The sequence below is a fragment of the Nyctereutes procyonoides genome, unplaced genomic scaffold (genome assembly GCF_905146905.1).
Source record: "Nyctereutes procyonoides isolate TBG_1078 unplaced genomic scaffold, NYPRO_anot_genome, whole genome shotgun sequence".
Classification (NCBI taxonomy): domain Eukaryota; kingdom Metazoa; phylum Chordata; class Mammalia; order Carnivora; family Canidae; genus Nyctereutes; species Nyctereutes procyonoides.
In genome coordinates, this window is record NW_026575160.1 from 11,993,614 (window position 1) to 12,017,325 (window position 23,712).

The 23,712-nt window shown below is 43.7% G+C and overlaps 1 protein-coding gene across 1 annotated transcript in view; it reads right to left on the bottom strand.

The window, feature by feature from the left end:
* Positions 1–23,712, bottom strand: part of GSDME (gasdermin E) — a 73,051-nt gene that overhangs the window by 13,397 nt on the left and 35,942 nt on the right. The window contains exons 4-8 of the mRNA XM_055314673.1: positions 18,057–18,228; positions 16,286–16,406; positions 11,344–11,505; positions 9,215–9,342; positions 7,252–7,447 (exon numbers count right to left, since the gene is read on the bottom strand). Coding sequence (XP_055170648.1) covers positions 7,252–7,447; positions 9,215–9,342; positions 11,344–11,505; positions 16,286–16,406; positions 18,057–18,228 — 779 coding nt within the window. The remainder of the gene's footprint in view (positions 1–7,251; positions 7,448–9,214; positions 9,343–11,343; positions 11,506–16,285; positions 16,407–18,056; positions 18,229–23,712) is intronic.

Here is a 23,712-nt window from a genome sequence, read left to right on the forward strand (position 1 = left end):
CACTTATCATGATGAGCACTGAGTAAATATACAGAATCGTTGAATTATTATACTATATATAATATAGTATGTATATAATATAGCTAATATAATACTGTATGTTAACTATATGGAATTAAAATTATGTTAACTATAATGGAATTAAAATTTAAAAGTTAATAAAAGAACAAAATTTTAATTCTAAATAGTAGAAAAATACTACACAATAATTTGTTGAGGGATACACAAGATATAAACTGTGACATCAAAACCTTAAAACATGGAGGAGGAGGTAGTAAAAATTTAAGGCTTGAGAATGCATTTGAACTCTCATGGTTACCAACTTAAAACAGACTATCATAGGCGTGCCTAGTTGGCTCAGTCAGTTAAAGGACCTGGTTCGGCTCAGGTCATGATCCCAGAGTCCCAGAATCAAGCCCTGCCTTGTGCTCCCTGCTCAGTGAGGAGTCTGCTTCTGCCTCTCTCTCTCTGCCCTACCCTTCCACTCATGCTGTCTCTCTAAATCAATAAAATCTTGAAAAAATAAATAAAATAGAAAAAATAAAATAGACTTATAAAAATAAGTTGATACATGTAAGCATCATGGTAACTACAAAGCAACAACCTATAGTAGATACAAGGGAATGGAATCTAAGCATACAACTACAGAAAATCATCAAATCACAAAAAGAGAGCAAGAGAAGAAAGGAACAAAAACTACAAAACAACCACAAGACAAATTTTAATGTCAATAAGTACATACGTATTACTATTAATAACTACTTTAGATATAAATGGACTAAAGTTTCCAGTCAAAAGACATAGAGTGGCTGAATGGAAAAAAAAAAAAAAAGATCTATATGTTGCCCACAAGAGACAAACTTAAGATGTCAAGACACAGACTGAAGTTGGTAAAAGGTATTCCATCTAAAAGGAAACCAAAAGAAAACAAGAATAGCTAAATTTAAAATAGACTTTAAAACAAAGACTAATAAGACAAAGAAGTACATTATATGATGATAAATAGATCAGTGGGAAAAAGACAGTACAAGAGAATATAACACATTTATGCATCCAGTGTAGAAACACCTAAATATATAAAGCAAATACTAACAGACCTAAAGAAATACACAACAATAGGAAATAGAGAATTTAATACTTACCAGGGATAAATCATCCATACAGAATATCATCAGGGGAAACATCAGCCTTAAACAACACACTAAGATGGCCTTAACAGATATATACAGAATATTCCCTGAGATAGATCATAGGTTAGTCCACAAAGTCTTAATAAATTTAAGAGACTGTGATTGGAAAAGATGCTTAATAGGATTTCAGTGCTGTAAAACTAAAATCAATTAACAGAAGAAAAGTAGAAAAGTCACAAATGTGTAGACATCAGAACTACTCAATGATCAATGTGTGAAATAAGAAATCAAAGGAGAAATCAAAAGGTACCTTGAGACAAATGAAAATACAACATATTGAAACTTACTAATTAGATGCAGTAAAGGCAGTTCTAAGAGGGAAGCTCATGGCAATAATTGCCCTTAAGATATATGAAAAATCTCAAATACACAACCTAACTTTGTAGCTGAAAGAACTAGGAAGAGACAAATAAACTTAGCCCAAATTTAGTAGAAGGAAATAACAAAAGAGCATAGTGGAAATAAATGAAACAGAGACTAGAAAGACCAATACAATTAAGAGCTGGTTTTTTGAAAAGATAAAATTGATAAACCCTTAGCTACACTCACCAAGATATAGAAGACAAGTAAATAAAATCAGAAATGAAAGAGAAATTACAACTGATAGCAAATACAAAGGATCTTGAGAAACCAACTCCAGTACATCAAGAATTGCTATGGATAAACATGATTCAGCAACTTTTCCTTTGTATTTTAATCTTGCATTTCTTTTTTTTTTTAATAAATTTATTTTTTATTGGTGTTCAGTTTGTCAACATACAGAATAAAACCCAGTGCTCATCCCGTCCAATCTTGCATTTCTTGAACTCATTCTAATTACAAACAATATATTAATGAATACAAAATGAAGGAAAAATTATAGATATGCAAGCCATTCGAAGGTCATGAAAACAGATGAACAACTCTACACCAACAAATTGGACAACCTAGAATAAATGGATGAATTCCTACAAATATATAACCTACCAACACAGAATCAGGAAGAAATAGAAAATCTGAACAAACCAATTATAAGTAAGGATATTGAATTAGTAACCAAAAATCTCCTAACAAACAAATGTCCAAGACCAGATGGCTTCACAGGTGAATTCTGTGAATCATTTAAAGAAAAATTAAGGGATGCCTAAGTGGCTCAGTGGTTGAGTGTCTACCCTTGGCTCAGATCGTGATCCCAGGTTCCTGGGATCAAGTCTCACATCAGGCTCCTTTCGGGAAGCCTGCTCCTCCATCTGCCTGTGTGTCTGCCTCTCTCCCTGTGTCTCTCATGAGTGAATAAATAAAATCTTTAAAAAAAAATTTTTAATAAAAAATAAAAGTTAACACTGGGGCACCTGGCTGTCTCAGTTGGTAGAGCACAGGTCTTGATCTCAGGGTCATGAGTTCAAGCCCCACTTTGGGCATAAAGCCTGCTTAAAAAATAAAAATTAATACAATTTAAAGGAAAATAGATACCAATCCTTTTCAAACTCTTGGAATCCCTTTTTCAAAGCCAGTATTACCATGATAGCAAAACCAGACAAGGAGGCCACACGAAAATTATAGACCAATATCACTGATGAACATAGATGCAAAAGTCCTCAACAAAATATTCACAAACTGATTTTAACAGTACATTAAAAGACTCATACATCATGATCAAATGGGATTTATTCCAGGGATGTAAGGATGGCTAAACTTCCACAAATCAATCAACATGATATACCACATTAACAATATTAAGGATAAAAATCATATGATTGTCTCAAAAGATACAGAAAAAGCATTTGATAAAATTCAGCATCCATTTATGATAAATAAAAACCTGTCAATAAAGTGTAGAGGCAATGTATCTCAAAATAAAAAGGCCAAATATGACAAGCTTATAGCTAACATCATACTTAATAATGAAAAACAGAATGCTTTTCCTCTAAGATCAGAAACAAGACAAGGATTCCACTCTCACCACTTTTATTCAATATAGTATTGAAAATCCTAGCTAGAGCAATTAGGCAAGAAAAGGAAATAAAACACTTCAGAATTGGAAAGGAAAAGGTAAGACCATCCCTATTTACAGATGACATGATACTATATATAGAAAATAAAGACTCTCCCCCAAAAAAACTGTTAGAACAATTTAGAAAAGTTACAACATACAAAACCATGATACAAAACTCTTGTGTTTCTACACAGTAATGAACGAGAAATCCATTTATAATTACATCAAAAAGAATAAAATACCTAGGAATAAATTTAACCAAGGAGGTGAAAGGCCTATACACTGAAATCTAGAGGACACTGATGAAAGAAACTGAAGACACAAATAATGGAAAGATAATCTGTGCTTGTGAATTGGAAGAATATTGTTAAAATGTCCATACTACCCAAAGCAATGTAAAGACTGGATGTAATCTCTACCAAACTCCAAAGGCATTTTTCACAGAAATAGAGCAAACAATTCTAAGATTTGTATAGAACCACAAAAGACTCCAAATAAGAAAGGCAATCTTGAGAAAGATGAACAAAGCTGGAGGGATCATACTGTCTTATTTCAAACTATATTATCAAAGCTGTACTGATCAAAACAGTACAGTAGTGGCATAAAAACAGACCTATAGATTAATGGAACGGAATAGAGAGCCCAGGATATAAACCTATTTGGCCCATTAATTTATGAGAAGGAGCCAGAAATGTACAATCAGGAGAGGACAATCTCTTTAGTAAGTGGCACTGGGAAAATTGAGCAGCTACACCAAAGGAATGAAATTGGATCACTATTTTACACCATACACAAAAATTAACTTGAAATGGTTCAAAGATCTGAACACCATAAAACTCCTAAAAGAAATCAACAAAGGTAGTAAGTTCCTTGAGACTGCATTTGGTGTCAAATCCAAAAAAATTATCCACCAACACCAAAGGTAACAAAACCAGAACTGAGTAGGGCTACATCAAACTAAGGAAATCCTGCACAGCAAAGAAAACCATCAACAAAATCAAATGGCAACCTATTGAATGGAAAAAAAAATATTTACAAAAAGATAATTCTGATAAGGTGTTAATAACCAAAATATAAAAGGACTCCTACAATTCAAAAGCAAAAGGAAAAAAAAAAACACACATCTGATTGAAATGGGCAGAGGATCTGAATAGACATTCTTCCAAAGACGACTAATAAGTGGCCAAAAGGTAAATAAAAAGGTGCTCAATGTTCCTAATTATCAGAGAAATGCAAATTATAATCACAATAAGATATTACTTCATACCTGTTAGAATGGCTATTTTTCAAAAAGGCAAGAAATAACAAGTGTTGGTGAGGATCTGGAGAAAAGGGAATCCTTGTGCATGGTTGGTAGAAATGTAAATTGGCGCAGCCACTGTGGAAAACAGTATGGAAGTTCCTCAAAAAATTAAAACTGGAACTGCCATATGATCTAGCAATTCCACTTCTGGGTAATTATCTGAAGAAAATAAAAACACTAACTGGAAAAAATAGATAAGCACCTCCACATTCACTGCAGCATTACTTAAAACAACTAAGATATGTTAGCAACCTAAGTGTCCATTGATGCATGAATGGATAAAGAAAATGTGGTATGTATACACAATGGAATACTATTCAGCCATGAAAAAGGAAGGAAAGAAGGAAATCTTGTTATTTTGACAACATGGATGGACCCTGAGGACACTATGCTAAGTTAAAGAAGTCAGGGAACAACAAATAATATATGATGTTACTTATATGGAAAGAAAGAAAGAGAGGGAGAGAGAGAAAAAGTAAGAAAGAGAAAAGAAAGAAGAAAGAAAAGAATAAAGAGAAAGAAAGAAAGAAAGAAAGAAAGAAAGAAAGAAAGAAAGAAAGAAAGAGAAGGAAGGAAGAAGGAAGGAAGAAGAAGGAAGGAGAAAGAAAGAAAGAAAGAAAGAAAGAAAGAAAGAAAGAAAGAAAGAAAGAAAAAGAAAGAAAGAAAGAAAAAGGAAAGAAAATGAATGAACAAGCAAGCTCATGGACATAAACAACAGATTGAGGGTTGCCAAAAGCAATGGGGAGGGAAGGATGGAAATGGATGAATGTGGTTAAAAGTGCTAACTTCCAGCTATTAAAAAAAGTAAATCATGAACATGTAATGTACAACATGATTTCTGTAGTTAACAATACTGTATTGTAGGGATCCCTGGGTGGTGCAGCGGTTTGGCGCCTGCCTTTGGCCCAGGGCGCGATTCTGGAGACCCGGGATCGAATTCCACATCGGGCTCCCGGTGCATGGAGCCTGCTTCTCCCTCTGCCTATGTCTCTGCCTCTTTCTCTCTCTGTGTGTGACTATCATAAAATAAATAAAAATTTAAAAAAAAAACAATACTGTATTGTATATTTGAAAGCTGCTAAGAGTAAATGTTAAAAATTCTCATAAGAAAAAACTAAGAAAGATTTGTAACTGTACAAATCTGTGATAGATATTAACTAGACATGTTATGGAATCATGTGATACTCCTAAAACTAATGATGTTGTATATCTATTTTATCTCAATTTTTTTAAAGTTAGGCACCGTAAAGCTAGTAGTAACTGGTGTTATTATTTAGAAAGCTGCTCTTTGTTCCAGCATTTTCCCTAGGTTCTAAAGAGAGAAGACTTTTTTCATAAGAGGGAAAGGTCAACTCAGAAGGGCCGAGGATTAGCAGGAGCACTAATGGAAGAGCTTTACAATGAAGGAGCTGATCTGCCCTGTGCAGTGACTGACATGTAAATGAGATATCAATTCTGAGAGATGCAAAAGGGCATTGTTGGTTCAGAAACTGACTGGATATTTTCAGCTGCACTTGAAGATTTCACTACGTCCAAGTTTCCAGCTCAGAAATAGCAAATGAGTCTCAGGTTATTTGTTAATTCCCAGTGACTCCCTATCTGCAAGGTTGCAAGAGAATTTGAACCTGTGTCCAGGTTTCAAGGAGCAGGAGACTCACGCATTCATGATGTCAGACACATACTGCATATTTCATATTACTGAACTAGCCTATTGACCGAAGTATTTCAATAAGTAATAGGGTATGTGAAGAAAAGACCTTTCACAAGCTGGAAAACTCTAGCCAGTGGATTAGCCCCTGATAGACTGTATTTAAAGATCCTGAAAAAAAAATAAAAATAAAAAAATAAAGATCCTAGTACACTGATGTTAACATGGAACGGGTTGGGGGCGGGGGGACATCTCCATTGGTGTTCCATAGGCCTCTATCTTATGTCCTATCCCAGCTACAACTTTTATCCGTGATTTAGCACAAGAGCGTGCATTCATCAGCATGTAGAGCTGGAAGAGGGATCCTCTCTGATTAACTTTTTGAAAATTGAAGATCTCCTTGGCCTCTTTCTCTATAGTGCTGGGGAGGAACTGTGAATGCATCATGAACTCAAAACCTCAAGTAATACCACCATGAAGGGAAGTTGTGGGGACAAGGACCCTGGGCTGATGTGCCAGGTCTTGCCTTTCCAAGAAGGAACTGAAAGCCCACACAGAATGGCTACCTTCTGATACCCCAGACCCGCTGGTATGGTGAATTCTGGGTGGCCGTGGTAGAGGATTGGCAGGGTGGGGTCCACTGCTAGGTGATAACTTCATGGCCACGCCCCGGGGAAGGCCATGCCAGGACCAGTAGAGAAGCTGGGTTGTGGCTGGGCCCAGTATCCTAGTGCAGCAGGATGCTTTCCACAGTCTTCTTCCTCAAATGGCCACAGAGTGGCCAAGAAGTTTGCAGAGAGGATCAGAAGTATCAAAACACTAGAGGAGAGAGCAGTTGCCAAATGAAAGCCAGTGCCCCACAGCAGTATCAGGGCTTAAGTGTGAATCATAAGGCTGTGTTTGTCTTCCTGCCGGCAGACAGCCCTCCCTGGAGGGAGAGAGACATGCTCTCAGAGAGCAGAGGAAGCTGGTGTCACACAAGTCTATGACTTTTCGTGACAATCATAAGCTTCCTCAGCCTTCCTCTTATCCTCCCTGTACTGCTGAAAGGGGGGGAACTACATGTACCAAATCTTGCACAATAATAAGCAAAGCAATTTCAAAGCAATAACAGCATTTCTTTCTTTTTCCGTACCTGCTAGTGCACTGACCAAGAAGTAGGCCGTAGAAAAGAGCTTCTGGTTGCTGATTGCATCCTCCTGGTCTGGACACCCGCCCTGTACTCTGTAGCCCACCAAGCTCAGGAAAGCTATGAGGTCCTGCTGCTGTGGGGGCTTCAGCTCCCCCGGTATTGCCAGTGGGGGCGACAGACCTCTGACCACATCGTCACACTGCAGGAGGAGGAGAAAAAAGACAGATACGTTAAAGCCAAAGGCCAAGCTAAGCCTCTGCCCCATGACACACAACTGCTTACCCTTCCACCATCTCCCAGCTAAAGCAAAACCCTACATTCTTTTCTGTTTTGAAATTACTAGTCTCTCATAAGGAGAGAGTAAACAGCCTTGCCTGGTACTATTCTTTCATAGAGAAGGGAAAAGGGATGCAGGAACTACGGATAGAACCTTCCAGGATAAGTCAGGTTGGACCAGGGACCAGGAACAGGAACATGCAGAACTAAGGAGGGGAACATAAAAGCATTGTCCCATCACGGTTCTGCAGCTTTAAACTTGGCACACCAGCAGCCCCCAGCCACATTCCCAGCTGGGCCCAAGGCAGCCTCATCCATCCACATTGGGCCCGCTGGGAGGTGGGTGGCCCTGCCAGTGAGGGTCACTTCGGCCAGCTCAGTACCACCTAGGGAGCTCTTCTCCATTGTAACTTACACATCAGGTGCGTTCACAGATGAGCCCACTGGCCCCCACCAGCTGGGCAGCTTGCTTCTCCCACACCTGACAGGGCAACTGACATTCTTTCTAAAAGGTACTGGTCTGAGATTTCCCTCTTGGAAGGAGCTATTTTAGGAAGTATAAATCAGTTGGTTTTTTGAAACATTTGTGTTCATCCTGGAGTTAACACACCGTCCTGTGAGCTTAGCATCCTCCAGAACACCCAGGTGTCCTGGACTGTTGGCTATTACAACAATTGCAGGTTCCATCACTGGCAGCTAAGCTCTTTTGGCACAAACCAGTTTCAAGAGGGAAAAATAACATGAATACTCTCCTGGAAACCATAAAGCATTGAATCAGAAAATCAGAGTTCAAAAGCTCTGAATAATGGGGTGGGGGGGGACAAAGGAAAAACTCTCATCTAAATCATCTTAATAGTGCCCCAGCCCCCTTAGCAAAGAATACAAAGTCTGGCAGGTTGGCAGCTAGCATGTCCTTCACCATTTGTACGACTAATAGTTAAGGAACTCAACCTCCCCAGAAAACCCTTTTGCTACAAAACAGAAAAACACAAAGGCCTGCTTTTTAATCTATTCTAAATAGAATAAATTTACTTACTGGACTCTACCAGACAGCCTCCTTGTAGTGGGGTTGAATAATGCACCCCCCCCCCAAATTTCAGAGTATGACCTTATCTGGAATAAGAGTCTTTGCAGATATAATTAAGGTAAGGATCTCAAGATGAGATACTTCTGGAATGGGAATGGGCCCTGTATGCCAATGATGAGTGTCCTTTAAGAGACAGAAAAGGAGATGACACTGGGAAGACAGAGACTGGATCAGTGTGGCCACAAGGCAAGGAGCATCAGGAGCCACCAGAAGATGAAAGAGGTGAGGAAGGGCTGTCCCCTAAAGCCTGTGGTTGAGAAGCATGGCCCTGCTGACACCTCAGCTCCAGACTCCTGGCCTCCAGAACTCTAAGAGAATAAATTCCATTGTCCTAAGCCACGGAGTTTCTAGTAATTTGTTACAACAACCCTAGGGAACCAATCTACCATTTGATTCCTGACATCAGCCACTTTTCTTCAGTTAGAAAACTAAGGACCCGGGAGTAAAAAAAAAAAAAAGGAGGCTTTAAGGTTTAAAGGAGGTGGGGAAATTGTAAATAGAATTTTATCCCAGCTCACAGCCTTATCTCAAAAGGTCTCACCTGTCCACATCTCCCAAAAACCCAGGTGGAGATGCTCTGCCTCAAGATATCTTTGGTCTTACCACTTGTTCCAGGACCACAAGTAATTCTTCATCAAACAGGACCGCCTGGAGGACATCGCTCAGCGCTGTCTGTTGCTGTTCAGGCAGCTCCACAAAGGGGTGGAAATTCTTCTCCAAGAGCACAGTCGCTATGAAAACAGCAGAGCACACATGGCATCATGACTACTGTGCTGTCTCAGAACAAGAGACAGCAGACTTTGCTTTTTTTTTATAGTCATTGTCCTCAGTTCTTTCGCAGACACTTCCAGGAGCACGGCCAGTCATGGAGCTCAAGTTAGACATGGAGTTAGTGACCACCCTGCATGTTTTTCAATAACCAGTCAAACTACTTTAAGAAGAAAAAACGGGGACGGAAAGAGAAAATAAAGAGGGCTGCCCAGATTTGTTTCAGACTTCACTCTTTTTTTCTGATGAGTCACTAAACATTAAGTCTATTTTCTGGAAAAGTCTAATCAATTATTTAGACTCCTCTTTAGCATGATTTCTATAGAAGTAAATTATCAAGGCTGAATTACTAAAACATCGAGTCAGTACTTTTACAGGGCTTCACAGCTACACGAATTCCAAAGTCCAGTATTTCTTATGTCCTTTCTTCTAATACCATGCAGATTTTTATCTTTTAATATTTAATGCTTGCTTCTCAAATGCTGGCACCCTATTTTCATGGCAAACACAGCCACTCCACTTTTCCCACTCATTATTCTTCACCCATCCTGGAGGACGGGCACACCGGCCCACCACGCTAGGTTATGCACATCCTCTGCAGGATGCTTGAGGCTCTCTCCTTAAAATATATATTTTTTAAGACATTGAAACACTTCTAGTAAATTAAGCCCAGTGGGGATTTAAAGGCAAGGTTTGATAAACCACAGCTTTCACATGCAGGGATGCATACTAATACATAGCATACTACACCTCTGCTGATGGCAAATTCCAGCACACAGTTGTCAGCCCCATGGAGAGAACGGGTCACATCAGTCACTGACATATTCAAATATTTCCCTATGAACACAGCTAGGGAATGCCACCTCAGCCTGGAGAGAAGAGCATTCCTGGTTGGTCTAGGGTCTGAGAGCACAAAGGCTTGCTGGCCCCCCACCCTATTCCTGCTTCACAGACCCAGCCATCCCACTCCAACCCAGGCTGACTAGAACGGCCAACTGACAGGGTGGACTGGTGGGAAAAGAAATTATAAAGAAGCTGCAGCCCACAAACTATCGTGTCACTTCCCTGTAGCACAGTTCAAGGCTAGAGGGCCGCTCTGCTGTGTTTCTAACCCACAGCAGTGCTTAAACGGCAGCTGGAAGTTGCGCTCAATCATCAATCTCAAGGAAGCAGAAGAAGGGCCTGTGGCCCTGCATAAGACGTGAAAGCCCCGTCTGAAGATTGGGCTTTCCCTGCCATTTCTTCCAACACTACCATTTTTGTTACAGAAACAGAAGCATCTTCTGGTTTGGGACTCACTGAGGACCCCTAGGTGAGAATCTTCTTATCCTGCCAGCCAGACCATATTCTGAGCTAGCTCTTAGCTCCTACCTGATTCTGTGTTTCACCTTTTCCTTGCCCATTTCCTCTTCTGCCGTATACTGCACTCCACACCCTGCCCATGCCACCACAAGAAAAGCCAACTTTTTAAAACACAAAATACCATGGGGAATAAAAGGAGTTGCTGCAGGTAAGTCACACCATGGCACCGCAGGGCTTCAAGCCATGTGCATAAAGAGCCCCCAAGAAAGTGTTCTGTAAGGCTGACAAAGCCTTGCCTGTGTTGGCAGTGAAGGCTGGAGTATAATGAAACAGATGCAAATTTTGGGTTCTCTCTCTATTGCTGACCAATTATTTTTTAATAGCAAGGCTTCTATGGTTGAAATGAAAGAAAATGCCCTCTCATTCCTCAGTCATCTATCTCTTCCTCAAAACATGGTACCTAAGACATGAGGTTCCCTGAGATGCCACTGAGGTGAGTCCTGCTGAGTGGATGAGGTCCAGCTTGGAGGCACTTCCTCTCGGTTCTCAAATGTTCTCTATTACATCTCTAAGGAGTCATGGCTCATGAAGGCCACATCACCTCTTGCACCGCAGTGCTCAAGTAGCCATCAGCTCACCACACCTCACCCTGCAGGCAATACCTTGTTTTAAAACATCCAACGGCCAATCCAGGGCAGATGATCCCTGCCCAGCATCTGGCATGTCCCCGTATGCAAACTCTCGAAAGGGCAGATGGTCCAGGAAGACAGAGTCACTTCTCTCGAGTTCAAAGCCACCGTGCTTCCCTTGTAGGAGGCATAATTCTGTAATGTGGGAGAAAAGGACAAGCCGGCACAGGGTTAACTGGGCCTTGCTGGCACACCTCAGACCCAGATTTACCTAACAGGGGAGAGGGGTGGGGAACACATGCACTCTTTGACCCCATAAACCCACTTCCTACACGTTATGCTATTTGACGAAAACTCTGCCCCTTCCTACAAATTAAGGAGAAATGGTTGTTCTCAACATAAAGCTCTCCAGTGTGTCCTCTCTGAAGAGGTAGGAAGCAATCTTTCAAACATTAAGTATTCCCTTAGCCTGATTTGAACTATTAAATAACAAAAATTCAACTAAATAAATTCTGAAGTGACACCATTTGGTGCCTGGGGGTTTCCTTTTAACAAAACCAAATCTTACACAACTCACAATGTATGAAACAAAAAATAAATAAATAAAATTTGATTAATTTGACTTGACTGAACTGATAATATTAAAGTATTATTGACATTATATTTAAGTATACAAGTGGTGTGTGGTTGTATTTTTAAAATATTAACTTTTCTTCACTAGTAAATGATACGCAATAAAAAATGAACTTCTGACTTTAGCAGTTGTATGAATGAATCTTACAAACACGTCAAGTGAAAAAAGCTAGACACAGATGAAGATGTTCTCCATGAATCTATATGAAGGCAAAACTAGTCTTTTTTAAAAAGCCTTATCTTTAGATATGCTGAACTATTTATAGACCGAGCAATATAATGCCTAGGATTTGTTTCGAAATAACTGAGTGAGATGGGTGAGGTGGTAAAGTTATAGATGAAATATGAATCACCCTAGTTATTAAAGCTGGATGGTAGGTACATGGGAGTTCATTATATTATTATCTCTCCTTTTGAACATGTATGGAATTTTTCTATAATAATATAAAAAAATAAAATGTTTCCTTAAATACTTCCATATTTAAGAATCCAAAAGGTAACAATTATTATGCAATAGTTATTATGTCCTTAATAAGCCAAAACAGCAAGAGAACTCGTGAATTGGGGTTCTTTTTACACTTCTATTTAATGATTTGTGTACTTAAGCACAGGCTATGGAATAAAAATGTGGAAGGCATGAGGATTAGCACATATTTTTATTTGCTTGTAGGCACTAATGATGTAAAAGATCGAATAGCTATCTAAAGACCAATGAAACAACCCTTCATTTACTCACCTATGACCCACACTCACTGGGCACCCAGGGCACCCGTGGCTGGCTTTGCCCTTTCCACCAGGCACTGAGGCAGATCAACATGAACCAGCCCTGAGGTAATACCTTTGCTCCCCCAGAGCAGCCACCATGACTATTAACATAGTCTCAAGTCCTGCCGAGAGCTGCACAGGGCCCCCAACTGGTATTTCAGGAGTCTATGGCACCGCACCACTCTTGCCCATATACATGCACAGGCCCCTGAAGACACTGCCAGTTCTTTCATTCTTTTCAGTGTCAGGCACTGTGCTAGGGGCCAGTGACACAAAAGGACTACAGTCCAGGCCTGGACAATAGGTGTAAGTGGGGATAGAGGTCACAAGTGCTGTTGGAGGAGGTGGTCAGGTCCCTGAAGCCAGAGACAGTGGCAAATGCAGAGAGAGAACTAGAAAAGGATTCTTGGATAAAGCAGTATCTAAGGAACCCCCTAAAGTTTTGGTAGGAATTAGCAAGGCGAAGAGGCAGAGAGCATGCAGGTAGTCCTGGAACTCCGGGTAAGACCAAGAACAGGGTCTTGGCTAGAGCAGCGGCATCTGAAGATTAGAAGGAAGGCCGGACAAATGCTGGGGCAGGGTCACAACACACCTGAAGTGCAGGCTTTATCTTGGACACAGGGAGCCTCCGAAGGGTATTTAAGCAGGTGTGTGAATTGACCACATTTTTATTTTTAAATAATCACAGTGGCTACAGTGCTAGAACGGAACAGATGGGGAAAGATTCCGAGAAGCAGGGGAGCCAATTAAGAGTGTGCGGCAGGACTCAGTAGGCAGATGCCGTCAGGGCCAGCACACCTGCCGAGGTGCACAAACGCAGGCAGGGCGGGGAGCGTGGGCTCCTAGCCACGGGGCTCCAATCAGGGGTACACGCGGAAAGGACACTGGCCTTATGCCTAATTATACAAAGCACAAGGCTAAAGTTCGAGACCATAAAATGATGCTTCTGATTGGCTATGCAAGGGAGGGGCTGTTGGTGAGCAAGGGGGCACGGCTGAGAGAATCTCTTGGTGAGGACAGGCTGCACAGGTGCCTCCCCCCAGGGATACAAAGGGAGTCAGCGCCTGCTTAGAGTTTCAGAGAACACACAGGATCCTCCCAGAAGGCGGGAAGGCAGCCTCTTAAGGGCCCCCTCTGGCCCCTGCATGTCTGTCTATGAAGCCAGATCAGAGTACTCTGTGGCAAGAGCAACAGAAAACACAGATGGCAAAAAGGAAAAATCGCAGAACTGGCTTAAAAATCAGGCAGTGTGGGGATCCCGGGTGGCTCGGTGGTTTAGCCCCTGCCTTTGGCCCGGGGCGTGATCCTGGAGTCCCGGATGAGTCCCACACCAGGCTCCCTGCGTGGGGCCTGCTTCTTCCTCTGCCTGTGTCTCTGCCTCTCTCTCTCTCTCTCTCTCTCTCTCTCTCTCTCTCTCTCTCTCTGTTTCTCATGAATGAAAAAATAAAGTCTTTAAAAAAAAAATCAGGCAGCAAGTCGCATACAATGTCAGCCTGTCCGCCGGCTGCACAGGCTTGGTAGTTGTCAGTGGGAAAGAGCCAGGGAGCAGGGCTTCCTGGGTCAGGGCATGCGAAGTGAGCCAAGAAGGCCCCAGAATTCCCCCTGCACCTCTCCACAGCACAAAGAGAAGTTTATTTCAAAGAAGGCAGAAGCCAGCCAAGCTGAAAGGCTTGACATTGAAATGCAAACGGGAGAGCCACACCAGACTAGGTGTTTCCAGCCCTGTCGGAGAAAAGGGAGGCTTCCCAGGAGAGCAACAGGTGCCCCAACGGGGCTGAAAGCAGGGCAGGACCTCCTCAGAGAGACAGCCTAGAGAGGCGGCCTGGTCCAAAGGTCCTCAGAGCACTCACAGGAAGCCTCAGGGTCGGGCCAAGCTTTCAAGACGCTTATGAAAGTGCCAGCCCTTCTGGGCAGGATAGCCAGGCCCCAACGCTTTAGGCTGGAGTCCTGTAAGTGCATGGAGCAACGTGCCGACAGCAAAAACAAGAGGGACAACTTAATCATCTTAACGCAGTTTGTTCAGTAGACAAAGTCTTCCAAAGAGAGTAAAATAATAAAAATGCCAACAAGGGCACAAATTTGGACCAGGCCAAGCAAAAGTCTGTATGTCATGATTCTGGGTGTTCCTGGCATTTCATGTGCCCCTGACTAACCTCTCTAGAGCAGCTTCTTAAAACTAACCCCCTCATCCTTGGTCACCCCCCTGGAATGGAGGCTGTTCCATGTGTGAAATGAAAGAGGAGTGGAGTCTCTGCCACTGCCTCCCCTGCCTCCCATGTGTCTTCTTTGGCTCCTACACTCCCAGGAGCGTGTGACTGTAGGGATGGTGCACGTTCTGAGTGCCTGTAGTTGTAGCTCAACGGCATGTTACCTCGAGTGGGCCAAGTACACATAAAAGACTGACTCCTGGGGAACTTCTTCCTCCCTAATCTTACAGAGAACAAATGGGAGAAAAGCAGGAGACTGCAATGGACATGTGAATGGTCTATTATGGCACACTTTTTGAAACTTTTTTTTTTTTTTTAGATTTTATTTATTCATGAGAGACCAAGAGAGGCAAAGACATAGGCAGAGGGAGAAGTAGGCTCCTTGAGGGAGCCTGATGGGGGACTCGATCCCAGGATCGGGATCATGCCCTGAGCCAAAGGCAGACACTCAACCACTGAGCCACCCAGGCGTCCCTAAAACTCTTTCATTATGGAAGATGTGAAATGGCACAAGACTAGAGTAGTATAATGAACCCCCACATACCCACCGACCAGCTTCAGTGATTGTTCTTTCCCTCTGCGGACCCCATACACCCACTCCTTACACCCCCCAGATTATTTCTGAATCAAACCACAAACGTGTTACCATTTCATCTGTGAGGACTTCAGTATAAATCTCTAAAAACATAGTCTTTATAAACATAACTATGACATTACCATACCTTAAGAAATCAATCATTATGTTACATTTATTCATTCATGTCCCCCAGAAGTGGTCAACAGTTTTCGTGGGCTCAACACAACTTCTTCTCAGGATGACCATGAGGAAGGGGCCATGAGCATCTAAGATCAGCAGACAGGAGCGAAGCTAAAGCCCTCATGTTCTTCAAATGATGCAATGACCAGGACCTCCCAGCTCTGAACACTGGTGATCAGCAGAGCAAGGTCAAGTACTGTGTTTTTGGCTTCATATTGGTTGGGGAAGGAAGGTGGGATGCTGCTGCTGACAGTATGATTAAGGGCTGACGCAGACAGCGTGACTTAATAAACAACCACTGTGCCAGGTACTTCACGTGCTCATCCCCTTTAATCCTGACTGTGGCTTGTGAGGGAATGTCTTTCCCCTTCCAGAGATGGGGAGTTAAGGCTCATCCACAACTTGCTTGAGGCCTCCTAGGACACCAAGGCACCAGCACTGATACCCAGTCTGTCTGACAGCAGAGACCACGTTGCAGACCCTGTGCCACGCTGGTGAAAGTTCACCCACACTGATGCCCTCCCAACGCACCCCACCTGCCTCACTTGTCATGGGACACCCCCACACTTCCCATCTCCTTCCTCTAATACCCAGAGCGGGAGGCAGCACTCACCAAACTGGCCATCCAGTTTCACGTACAACTCGATGATGCCATAGGCGATGGTGGTGGAAGCTGGGATCTCCAGTGCTACGTTGCTATCCTTGGTGATGTTCCCATCCTCCTTTGCGGACACCTGTGAATAAGAACACATGCAGTCATCTGTATGCTCAGACTCCCCCAGGATTCTCTCTGCCTCCCCACCGTGGCCGACCTAGGGCTTTGCACACGAGAGGCATCCAGCCAATGCCCAAGGAACCAAGTGAAAAAGAGAAGCTGGCCAGCAAAGTAGGTAAGGATTCAATCCTTGTGGGCCTCATGATGTAATGCAGATATTGAGAAGTAAATGAGCAAACTTTTGTGGGTACGCAAAATGAGATTCCAGAGTGTGGGAGACAGTGAGGCTAGGTCTATGGTACTGAGTAAAGAAGGTATGTAAGATAACTTCCCACTTCCCTCACGGAGGATTAGGGCAACCACTCCGACATCCTGGACAATGATGAAAATCTGGACAATTTCAAAGCCTGACTGGAAGAACCTAGCTTAACATGAGGAGCCCCCAAAAGGGCATCATTCCAGACTCCTGTGGACGGCACACTGTGCAGTAAAACAAACCTAGAGCCGGGGAAGAGGGAGGAGAGGTAAGGCCAAGAGGAGGATTACCGGAAATGCCAAGTGGTCAAACACCAAAGCTCTCTCCTTCCAACACTGTTACAAACATGAGTTCTTCCCATGATGGCCTAGGGAGATGATCATTGCCTAAACACTGGAGATCAGAGACCCCTTGTAGCAACTTGATCCTGGTTTGTCTAAGGACAGCCGGATTCTCAGGCAGGGGCCAGGCCGGTGGTGAGGGTCACCACGGGCAGAAACACTGGCAAGGCTGACCACAGCCACCTCTCGTCGGGCACCTCCCTCATCACTGCCCCAGTGAGAGTCCTGCTCCACACCAGACTCTGTCTCCACCTCCTTCCAAATACAACTTTCCCAGGTCCTCTAACAAATGCCAAAATTTCCCCCAGGGAGCAAATGTCTAAGAATAGGACATCAGGCACCAGGGCAAGCTGTGGAGCAGTTTGGGGTTGGCAGCCTCCTGTTCCACAGAAGCTTAGTACTAGCTCAGGGATTAACCTGGTAAGACTATTTTAATCCAGAAGCATCTGTCTATGTGTATATAGACACATATACTGCTCTCTACCTCCCATCACTCCATTCACAAAGGATTTGAGGCAGTTGATTCCAAAGTAATCATTCTGAGACCCCTGGCTCTGAGGGGCTCCGGCAGTTACCTGAACATTGACATGGCCAGTGCTCCTTTGCCCCATTTTCTTTTGGGAAGGCACCTGTCCCAAGCTGGGTGGCCATTCTGGTCCTATTGCCCTAGTCCTGGGTCTGCTTCAGGAATGGGTGCAACCAGGGAGGGTCCGGTGGGAGCCAACCCTGAGCACACTTTCCCCTGGGGTGGCAGCAGGTGGCATGAAAGCATGGAGCTGCTGCACCACAGGGAGGATGCCTACCTGAGAGGGAATCCACCCCCAGGAAGGCAGCACACGCCAGTTTTCCAGATTTGGGATCTAAGAGTGACTGAAGCCAGAACTACTCTGAGTGTTTCAGTTACAGGAGCCAATAAATTATATCTCGTTTAAGCCACTTTGAGTTGGATTTCAATTAGCTCAGAAGGGTCCTGACAAACGAAGACAGCACCCAAAGCAGCCCCTGGCCCTGGCCACAATGACTGGGACCAGAGAGCCCGCTGAGCCCACGCCTGTGCCCTGGGCACGCACACCTGCACGGTCTTGGTCTGGATCCCCACCATGCCGCCACACTTCTCCTCAATCTGAACGTGCTCCGATATCACGCACTGCTGGGTCGTCACTATCTTCTGTGTCAGGACACACAGGACCTCATTCTTCCTCTCCAGCACCTGCTGCAGCACTGGATTGCTCAGATTTATCGCTCTGAAAAAGAAAACTAGCCGTGAGCAGCTTAGTGCCTCAGGGGACATTGAGGCAGTGTGGATTTTCTCCTCTCTGGCAGCTGGCAGCTGAGCAAACAGGTAGCCGCCAGCACCGTTGATTTCCTGGTGATGAGAGAGGGGGCAGTTCATGCAAAAAGACATAAATCAAACTTCCCAAGGCCACCTAGCACTTCCAGGTATCAGAGAAAGGCTGCTGGGAGGGGAAGGGGCCCCCATCATATAGCAACCCAGCAAGTGAGGGAGCTGCGTCCCTGGGCCTTGCTCCCTGAAAGTCGGCTTTGTCATCTCATCACTGTAATGTGGGATTACTGTGGGAGAATGTTGAGAGGAGAGAGGCGAAGGCTTAATGACTAAGTAGCAAGGAAGAGACCAGGGTAGAATTAGAAGGGAGTATCTTAACCTCTCTGTTTGGGAAGGCTATATAATCCCTTAGAAGGAGTTTAATGTGATTTTACAGATGGGGACACTGAAGATAGATCAGGCCCCCACACAGACTTGGGGCTCCTGTGTGGCTACTCTGGAGAATTTCAAGAATAAGCTAAATTTCCATCTACAGCAGATGATTTCATGCTTAGAAGTAAACAATGAAATAACTCCTGTGGCGCTCTCTGACGCTATCCATCTATGGAACGGACAGGGAAAGAACCTAATTAGAGTTGGTGTTGGCGCAAGAACAGTTATAGCATTCCTCTTGAGTTGTTTTTTTTTTTTTTAAGATTTTAATTATTAGAGAGAGAGAGAAAGAGAGTGAGTAGGGGAGGAGCAGAGGGAGAGGGACAAGCTGACTCCCCACTGAGCACAGAGCCTGATGCAGGGCTTAATCTCATGACCCTGAGATCATGACCTGAGCTGAAATCGAGAATCAGGTGCTCAACTGACTGAGCCAGGCTCCCCATCACTTGAACTTTTTTTTTTTTTTAAATTTTTATTTATTTATGATAGTCACAGAGAGAGAGAGAGGCAGAGACACAGGCAGAGGGAGAAACAGGCTCCATGCACCGGGAGCCCGACGTGGGATTCGATCCCGGGTCTCCAGGATCGCTCCCTGGGCCAAAGGCAGGCGCCAAACCGCTGCGCCACCCAGGGATCCCATCACTTGAACTTTTTAAATACAGTCTGAAGCTCGTTATCTTAAGAAACTCAGCAGCACCCCTAACCACACACAGTGGAGGGTGACTCCTGACCCAAGACAAACACAGATTCGCCAGGGTTCAGGAAGTGTCTCCAGAACAGGAGTGAGTAGTTGTAAGGCCCTGTCTCTGTGTGAAAAGCTGCCCCCAGGTGGAAACTCCATGAACGGAAAGACAGACAACATGTGCTATGTATACACAATGGGGCATTATTCAACCATAAAAAAGAATAATGTTCTGATGCCTGCTGCCTCATGAACGAACGCTGAAGACAGCTGAAGACAGCGTGTTAAGTCAAATAAGCCAGGCAAAAAGGATACATATTGGGTGGTCGTACTTATATGAAGTGTCTAGACTACGAAAATTTATAATGACAAATTAGATTCAAAGTTACCAGGAGCTGAGGGGAGGAGGAATGAATAGCTCTTGTTTGATGGCTACACGTTTGGAGGTGACAAAAAAGTTCTAGAAATGGATGGTGGTGATGGTTGCAAGAAAGTGTGAATGTACTTTGTGCCGCTGAACTGTACACTTAAAAGTGGTTAAAATGACAGATTGTATGTTATATATTTTTACCACAATTTTAAAAAACGACACAGGAAAAACTGTTCAATCTCATAGTGTTCAAAGAAATGCAAATTATAACAATTTTTCACACATATTAAATAGTAATATGAGGCACCTGGCTGGCTCAGTCCGAGAGGCATGCAACTCTTGACCATGGGGTCATGAGTTTGAGCCCCACCGTGGGTGTAGAGTTACTAAATAATTAAATAAATAAATAAATCATGGGTTAAAAATAATAAGTAATAAAAATAAGTTGACAACAACAATAAAAAAGCTGTCCAAGGGTCCATTTCCAAGAAGGCATATGAAGTGGGGGCTTGGAGCTTGCACACTGGATTCAAATCTCAGGTCTGCCTCTCCAGCTGGGTGAATTATTCCACCTCTGTACCTTGCTTTTCTTATGGATAAACGGATGGTAACAATGCTCTCCTCCTGGAGCTGTTGAAGGGTCTCGATGAAATAACATGCAGTGAGCACAGAGGTGAATATCACACAAACTCCAGCTGGCTCCAGCTACCTTCTGGTATCCTTTGCTGAGGTCCCACAAAAAAGCCCCAGTGTGTGCACTTGATGGGAATTATGAGTCCATTTAATTGGCTTAGTGGTACTTTTTTACCCACTTGCTTAGAAACCTTCAAAGACTACATCACACCTTATGACCTGGCCCCTGCCTCTGTCAACCCCACTTCCAGCTTTCTCTCTATGCCTTAAACACAACAGGTGCTTGCCCACCCCATGGCCTTGATGCCATGTCCCCAATTCCCATATCTTGCTGACAATAGTCACGTCTTCCAGGTGGCAGGCATTCCCTGCTCACCCTGTGTAGAGTGACAACTCCATCACCACCTAAGACCATTTATCTGGAGAGCATAATTACACCCAATACTTTTCTAGCACATTTGCTCATTTGTACATTATCCATCTCCTACCTCTAGACTATAAACTCCATGGAATAGGGACTGTGCCCGTCTTGATAACGGTTCATCTCTGGACAGTGCTTAGTACATAGCAAGGATACAATATATAATTTGGTAATAAATGGATGAATAATACTGTTGGGTTTTTTCCCTTCTTTGCCTTAACAAATGTGCAAATGTGTCTGTATGGATGGATCCCTGTGTAGAAGAGAGAACACAGAGAAGATGGAGGAAACAGAGGACTAGCGGGGCGGTGTAGAGAATGAGATGTAGATGTAAGTCTCCCGAAAAGATCGTATTTGGGTCCTAGAGGCACTGACTGAAGAGGAGAGCCAGTGTGTCCAGCAGGCAGAATGGACATTTGAACCAGGCCCTTCTGAGGCTCTTCGTCTACTGAAGGCAATTTCAGCTTCTAATAGATTCTTGAAACTCGACTGCTTCAATTATGCTCAGGTACTGACTGTAGCCATGTGAACGCACATATCAGAAGCAGCCCCCAGAACCCATGGCAGAGGGACAATTGAAGACACCCTGAGGAGTCTGAAGGGACTCCTCCACACTGGATCTCATTGCACTTCTCCATACCTTAAACAAATACTTGATGCTGTCCTAGCCAATGTTAAATTATTTGAAAAGAAAAAATTTGGCCTAAGCCAGCCAAGACTGCATTGCTTAAAACACTGACCACCCTCCAGAACCCTCATGCCAAACACCGGAAGGAGGAGGGAAAAAAGTCAACTGCAGGAACATGACTTTCTTTTGCATCTGCTGGCAGGCCTATCCTGAGACATGCGCCTGTGAGGCCTAGCAGCCCTCAGAGTGGCCCCACCACAGGCTGGGAACAGAAGCTCGGCAGGCTTGGTGCATCTCCAAGGCAACTGGGGAGGAGACAGTAACACAGGTAAGACCAGGCAGGCTGACTTCAAAATTCTCCACTGGGCTACAGAAGCCAGGCAGTGAGGGCAGGTACTCCCCACCCAGGTGCCTGGGATTCTGTTGCCAAGAACAGTGCTGCCACCTTTTGGAAATCAAACACCAGACAAACACCTACTCATCTCCAGCTAGGAAAGCAGATCTAGTGTAGACAGAGGGGAAGCTAATTATGGGGGAAATGGGGTTGTTCATTTGACTCTTTGCAAAGCAACCTCAGAGGGAACCCCCTTCTCTTGGTTGAACACCACCAGGCCCCAAGCAGTGTCGAGATGCAGAACAGCCCATGGGAGCCAGAATCTGGCCCTAGCTCTCCTCAGAGCAAGAGTCCTGTGCCATCGGACTACTCTGAGGCCCCCAAGGGGGGAAACCACTGTATATCAGTGTAATTTATTTACATTTATAATCCTGCATGTTTAAAGAAGACTATGGGTTCCTTCAGACTGCTACTGGGCTTCAAAGGAAAAAAAGTTTAAAACCCTAGATTAGGGGTTTCATAGGTGAGGAACAAGAGGGCCCAGACAGGTTGAAGATAGTAACTTTTTTTTTTTTTTTATGGTAGTTACAGAGAGAGAGAGAGAGGCAGAGACACAGGCAGAGGGAGAAGCAGGCTCCATGCACTGGGAGCCCGACGTGGGATTCGATCCCGGGTCTCCAGGATCGCGCCCTGGGCCAAAGGCAGGCACTAAACCGCTGCGCCACCCAGGGATCCCGATAGTAACCTTTCTTAAAGCCCCGGCCAGTGATGGAGACCCACTGCTGCTATCTTGCTCCTCTGGGTGGGGGCACCGTCTGGCTGTACCAGGAATTTGACCTTCATTTCTATTGAAATCTTGTATTACTACATCCATTCCCATGTGTAAATGTCTTGCCTATCTAGCTAGACCCACAGCTGGGTTTGGAAGCAAGGATTATACCCAAGCCCTCCAGGAATCTTTTTCAAAATATCTCTGCCTGCCCATCCTCCCTGACCCCATCACCTGATGGCTGCAGCCATGTGCCCTTAGAAGAATCTTCCCTGGGTTACCCTGATTAGCTCCACCTCCCTGGGCCCTGTCAAGAGCCACTCAACAATATGGACAGCACGTCTTCAGAAAGACACTATTCACAGTAGTTACCTCTTGAGTGGGGAACTAGATGACTGAAAGATCAGGGGTAGGAGATTCTCTTTTTTCTTTTGATTGTTGACATTTAAACCATGTGAACAGTAGGTTAAGTGCCTGCCTTCAGCTCAGGTCATGATCCCAGGGTCCTGGGATCATGCCCCACATTGGGCTCCCTGCTCAATGGGGAACCTGCTTCACCCCTTCTCCCTCTCCCTCCGTTTCTGCCCGTCCTCCCCCCTCATGCTCTCTCTCAAATAAAATCCTTATTAAAATTTTATTGTTAAAAAAAGACCTCTCAAATTATAAATTCCTAGAGGACCAAGTACCCTGCTCCTTTTATTGTTCCCTATGCCTAGGCTATCCACCCAGGTGATGGATAAATGAATAAGTTCTCACATAAATTCTAAAACGCATGGTTGGAATAAATCTCCCTCCTCTACCAGGACTAAATCAAGAAATAGAAAATCTGAACACATCTATTACTAGTAAGGAGATCTAATCAGTGATTAAAAACCTCCCAACAAACAAAAGCCCAGGACCAGAGAGCTTCCAGGGTGAATTCCACCAAATATTCAAAAAACAATTAATTAATCCTTCTCAAAAATCCCTCCAAAAAGTAGAAGAGTGATGCTTCCTGACTCCTTTTATGAGACCAGCATTACCATAATACAAAAACCAGACAAAGAGTCCACAAAAAAAGCGAGTTATAGGTCAATATCCCTGATGAATACAGACACAAAATCCTCAACAAAATATTAGCAAGTCAAATTCAACCATGTATTAAAAGGAGAATACACCGTGATCAACTGGGATT